The sequence below is a fragment of the Hippocampus bargibanti genome, linkage group LG14, assembly GCF_051943395.1.
Source record: "Hippocampus bargibanti isolate YZ-2025 linkage group LG14, ASM5194339v1, whole genome shotgun sequence".
Taxonomy (NCBI): Eukaryota; Metazoa; Chordata; class Actinopteri; order Syngnathiformes; family Syngnathidae; genus Hippocampus; species Hippocampus bargibanti.
The window spans coordinates 13,996,584-14,002,375 of record NC_142747.1 but is presented as its reverse complement, the minus strand read 5'-3'; the positions used below and the strand labels follow the sequence as shown (position 1 = coordinate 14,002,375).

General features: G+C 38.2%; 1 protein-coding gene across 4 annotated transcripts in view; it reads right to left on the bottom strand.

Moving 5' to 3' along the window:
• Nucleotides 1–3,042: 3,042 nt before the first annotated feature.
• mcamb (melanoma cell adhesion molecule b) overlaps nt 3,043–5,792 on the bottom strand; it is a 39,913-nt gene continuing 37,163 nt past the window's right edge. For 3 of the 4 annotated variants that reach the window (XM_089012969.1, XM_089012970.1, XM_089012971.1), the window contains one exon: nt 3,043–5,765. In XM_089012969.1, coding sequence (XP_088869095.1) covers nt 5,763–5,765 — 3 coding nt within the window. In that variant the 3' untranslated portion in view covers nt 3,043–5,762. The remainder of the gene's footprint in view (nt 5,766–5,792) is intronic. The other variant, XM_089012968.1, reaches the window with a different exon arrangement.

The window sequence follows — 5,792 nt, the reverse complement described above, 5'->3', positions numbered from 1 at the left end:
TTTGGCCACTTTTGTCATTTCAACATTCAACTTCCACATTATTCTCTATAAATTTGCATCAACTTGGAATTCTTGCTGTATAGAAAAAAAGCCACAGAGCTCTTTTTTTGAACAACATTGCTTTGATACTAAAATTTATCATTTGCTTGATTCTTGCTAATGTTTGGATTGGATTGGATTAGCCTTTATTAGTCTCTCAGTGAGCTAAAAAAACATTTCAAAGCAGCAAAGTGATGAAAGTAAGAGGAAAGGAAGAAATTGGAAAAAATACAGGAGCTGCTGCCGAGGCAGCCACTCTTGCAGCGCCATCTTGAAGTCAAAACAAAAAAACAAAATAACAAATAATATCACACAACACAAAAGACACATACAGTCGTTCAATTTTAAGCACTTTCTGCACCTTCTGCTGTATGAAGCAGTTCTAGATGAAAGAAGAGGATCGAAGCGTCCTTTTCACTAGTAGATCAGGGACATCATGTTGAAATGTGCACGTCTGCTACAAGCTAAATGTTGAAAGCAAACACGAAGCTGTAGCACCCATTGATGAAAAGAGGTTGTTTCATGTCTCCTGTCCCACATAAATCCGCTTCAATTCCAAGACGCGACAGTTCCACATACGCTACGACAGCCTTGCCCTGTCAGAAATCGGTGTCTCCCCCAGATAAGACTCTGCAGCATTATATTTGGTATTTTAATATATATTTATAAATTCTATATCAGCTGTCTATCGGTCTAGCCGCCCTTCAGCCCAGGGAGAGAGATGAATTCCTGGAGCTATTCTTGACTTGTGTGCATGTATCTAATGTGCGTATGGGTGTGTGTGTGTGGATATGCGTACTTGCGCGCCACAAATTAATTTGGAAGTCGACCACCAAGCAGTACCAGACGAGCTGATGTTCTGTTATCTGAGGCGGCTGACTTTTTTTTTAAATATATACATTTTGTCTGACATCATCATCTGGCTGGTTCAGGTTCCGGTCTCCAGCTCAATGTGGTGATAAAATTACAAAGAAAAATATTGTCATTGATTTCTTTTTGGTAATATATGATTGTAATGTGATCCTAAATATTGTTGTACCATATTTTCCGTTGTATAAGATGCACCGGCGTATAAGGCGCACCTTCAATTAATGAAAAGTTTTCCAAATACTGTATAATACATAAATATATAAAAGTTTTCAAAAAATAAAGCACTCCACTTTATAAGGCGCTACAGTAGAGGCTAGGGTTATGCACTAGTACAGGGGGAAATGGAGTGGGTAGCTGCTGACAGTAGTTGCGAGACCTGTTGTGGCTCAATATTACTTCACATTTAAGGTGCACCTGCTTATAAGGCGCAGGGTCATCCTTTGAAGAAAATCAAGGCTTTTGGGTGCCCCATGTACACCGGAAAATATGGACATTAAAACAAAACTGCTTCACTGCTGCTAATTTTATGATAATGTTCAACAAATTCAGCCTTAAATGTACCTTTTTAATTGGTTAACATGTCGCCGGCCTTTAAAGTGACAGTATCGCCTTGTGTCTGCAGTTGATAATGTAGCAAACCCTACGCTACTTTGCGGTTCACTTATCGCGGTTTCAATGCATGACGGATTTGTTTTTTCAGGGGGAAAAAAAATCGTTAAGAATAAAAAAAAAAATCTGAATGACTGACGTTTTGTACCTGGCTGTAATTTGATTGGTTCCCAGCGCCGACGTCACCCAGTGACAGCCGATATCACAGTTTACAGACATGTGGATTGGCTGTGCATCTTTTGCGCCCCGCCCAGCACCCCCCTCTGTCTTATTACGTAGCTAATTATATATATCTCTACTTCGCGGATTTTAGTCTTCCGCGAATGGACCTGGTCCCCATTCGCCCGAAAGAAGAGGGATTGCAGTAGTAGGCTTGCGACTTGCTGAACATCAGCAGCAGTAGGGCCTTTCTACAAAACTCAGGAATAACGTTTTTTTTCATAATCAATGAAGTTGTGTTGCCCTTTTTTTAGTTTCTTTGAGTCTGACTGGCACAGTTTTTTTAAGGTCCGCAGACCTCTCGATAGCAGCTTCCGTGTACTTTGAATGAAGACACACGACATTGATGCTACGCACACTCAAAGTTCTACATCTCAAGAATGTGTATCTGACGATGGTACAATTCCCAATAAACTTATTCTGTTGTAAGCTGTCCGGTCGATCCTCATTTCTGATTTTGTTTTCCGAGTTGCCTTCTCGAATGTGTTAACTGAGTCGTCTCAATTGGATTGGATTGGATTAGGTTTGCCTTTCTTAGTCTTGCAGTGGATACATTTACATTTCACAGCAGCAAAGTGTTGAAAGGAATTAAAGTAGAAAAACAAAATACATGCGCTGCTAAAGACAATCAAACTGTTGACAACGTGTCATAACGTATTCACACGGTAACGGCTAAATTGTGCATTGATACTGTCACTCTAAAGGTGTTTGCAATCATACAAAAGACAAAAAATGCTGTTAGCTGTCGTTTTACATTCCTGTATTTGTGTGTCTGCGCGTGCGTGCGTGTGTATTCATGTGTCTGGCTTCTGGATCCAATGGCCAGGCATGTCGTGAGTGCTTTATTTAAATGTGGCCATCAGGGGGCGCTGTAGTCCCACAAGCTATTCAACAATCATTTAAAAAAAAACATCAAGTTTACCCTCTCAATTTGGACGATTGCACAGTCCTGTCAATAAAATTGTACGCAGGTGACATTTTCTGATTGTGTTTAGTTTATCTAATTTGTATTTTTCTGTTGTAAAGGTCAGATGTGTTTTGCTCAATGTGAATATGCTTAATTTGATGGAGAGTGTTGAGAAATTGGATGATGCCTAAATTCCATTCATACATTTCTGTCGCCTTTCCCTCATTTGGATCAAAGGTTTGAATTTAGACAAACATTTACAGCACGTTAGCTCTCACCTTCCAGACTGCTCATTATGGTTCACCCAGAACCTGTAACGTGGCCTGCTCTGTGGATTGTCATGGAAAGCTCAAACAGTAATATGTTTCTTGTGAGAAATTCATTTAAAACAATGATCTTTTTTTTCCAGAAATAATTTTTTATTCAATAGATTTTTTGAAAAAATGACTTTCAAAGGCATCAATTTACAATAATGTCTTAAGGGGACTTAAAAAGCAATTATTTTTTTGTTTACATCTGATAGATTTTTTTAACACATTTTTGGGAGTGGAATCCAAAATTGATGTCAGTTTATTCTGTAGCACATCAAACTTTTGAGCTATAGGACCCTTCTTTAAAATTCTTTAAAAATAAATAAATAAATAGATGTGGGGGAAAAAATGGCATAAAATGAAATATAATTTGCAATGGTATATTGTGATTACAAGGTTTAAATAGCCAGCACGAATCCTCTTAATTCCAATGATGCTTGCTCTCTGTTTTCAGGTTTTGATAGCACTGACCTCTCACCGAGCGCTCAGTTGTGACCCATTGTTGTTGAGTCGTCCAATCATAATAAAGTGGTGAGTCTGAGTATAGCTACTGTATATCAGTGACAATTGGAATATCTGGTAAACAGTTTGACATGCTTGAATAAAAACTGACAGAAATTTTAGAATCAGAATGCCAATTTTTGTTTTAATGAACATAAAAATGTAGTTAAAAATATGTTTTTCTGAATTGTTTCCCCATCTACTGTAATTGAAAAAAAATGACTAGTGACACAAAATAACTTTCATCAACACGACCGCACAAGGAGTAATAAGAATATACAGTATTGCGATCTACATACCAGGACTTCACGGATGATGTCAAAATGCCACAAGGCACATAACATGATCTGAACAAATAACATCACAGCAAATCATATTATTGATTCGATATTTTCACAACTCAATGCCTAAATACTAATTGCGCCCATATTGTTTATGAACGAATCATTCAGCTCTTATCTTAATTTTTTTATGCATATAGAATGAGTTGTTTGTCCTGCTCAATAGTGCAGACACATTGTCTCACACACACAACGAAGAGATGAGAATCAATCGTTCTTTGAGTGCCCTACCTGGCTGCTAATGAGTTTGGATCATTGTGAGAGCTATTTTCCCATCACATTAAAACAACACAAAATAAGAAATCAACTCACTCTGTATGTCTAAATATAAAATCAATATACAGTAAAGTCTCGTTATATCGATATCGGATATATCGATAGTCCCGGTTATATCGATACTATTTCTATCGATGAGAAGGTTTCTTCAGCCGTCATCTGTACAAAAGTGAAGGTTTCGGACGTTTCGCCTCCTATCCAAGAGGCTTCGTCAGCGAACTAAAGTCTGACTGGTCGTATCGGCCCCATTTATATATCCCTAATGTCCAGACATGGTGGCGCCGGACACAGCTATGATAGGTCCCTACTCTCAGGTTGGGGGGGGGCAGGGGACCCCTCCCTGTGGCCCCTCTGATTGTTCCTACATTCCTGACTAACGACTGGCCTATTACCCCCACTCCCATACTATTTCTATGCACGCACGGAGAAAATTACATGCAAACAGGGTCGGATATATCGATAGTCCCGGTTATATCGATATTTTTTCGGACTCCCTTGAATATCGATATAACGAGACTTTACTGTATATAATAGTATGTATCTCTCTCTCTCTCTCTCTCTCTCTCTCTCTCTCTCTCTCTCTCTCTCTCTGTGTATATATATATATATATATATATATATATATATATATATATATATATATATATATATATATATATATATATATATATATATTCCCTGTGTGTAAATACAGAGAGCACTCCATTATGTTTTTTTCCTTCCAAAAGACCCCAGCTAAATAGATAGCTTCACATGTAGACCACAGGGAAGATTCTGTATCACTTTGACTTAATATGGGCCAAAAATATTTATTTAACACACATTTACAATTTAATACTCAAGCCGACTGTTCCTCACTGAGCGGACGACTTAATGCAGTAAGCATATAAGCCTTCATAGTTACATCCCAAAAATAAACTTTCACATCCGAGAAACAAAAGAGGACTGCATGACTATTACAAAGAAAAACCAGTGCACTGAACAACAAAATGCCGCCATGCTTCATTCTTTTTTTTCAAGATCTGCATGTAATCTCTTTGGCTTAATATTTTGCTGTTTGTAAAGATCGCAATACTCATTTGAAGGAAAAAAAAACTCAGGCAAGATGTTTATCCTATTCTGTGAAATCTAGAATAATTTATCATAGTTTTCCAAAAATATATCATTTACAGTGGCACTGTGAAATCTTCGCAACAGAGATTCAAAGATACCAATTTTAATGATCCTATTTTGATCGGAGCGCGAAAAGGCAACAATATGTGTGAATTGTCTGAAGGAAAAGTTGTGACATATACTCAAAAATGTTCAGTGTTCGGACTTTTGCAGAACGGATATCTCTGCTCTTCATAAATCAAGTGTGGATACACTTTAAATAAGGCAAATATATACACGGATGGCATAATATGTACACTGGAGGAAGAGCTAGCTCGCGTGGGTCGACTGATTGTTCGGCAATTAAAAAAATAGTCCTTGCTCAACGGTGATACAAAAATGGCAGCCGAACAGGCGCTCTTAAACATTGTTGCCCTCCAACATGTATAGGGAAGTAATCAAGCCCAATGTGATTTTTTTTGGGGGGGTCTCAGAAAGCCTTTGATTGACAGGAAAAACAGGCCACGGTGGAAGCAAGTCATCAATGGGTCTCGGGGTGTTGTCTGGTCACAGCAGTGGTTTCCTCCTCACTGTTTGTTACTCCACGTGAGAAACACACAAGGCAAA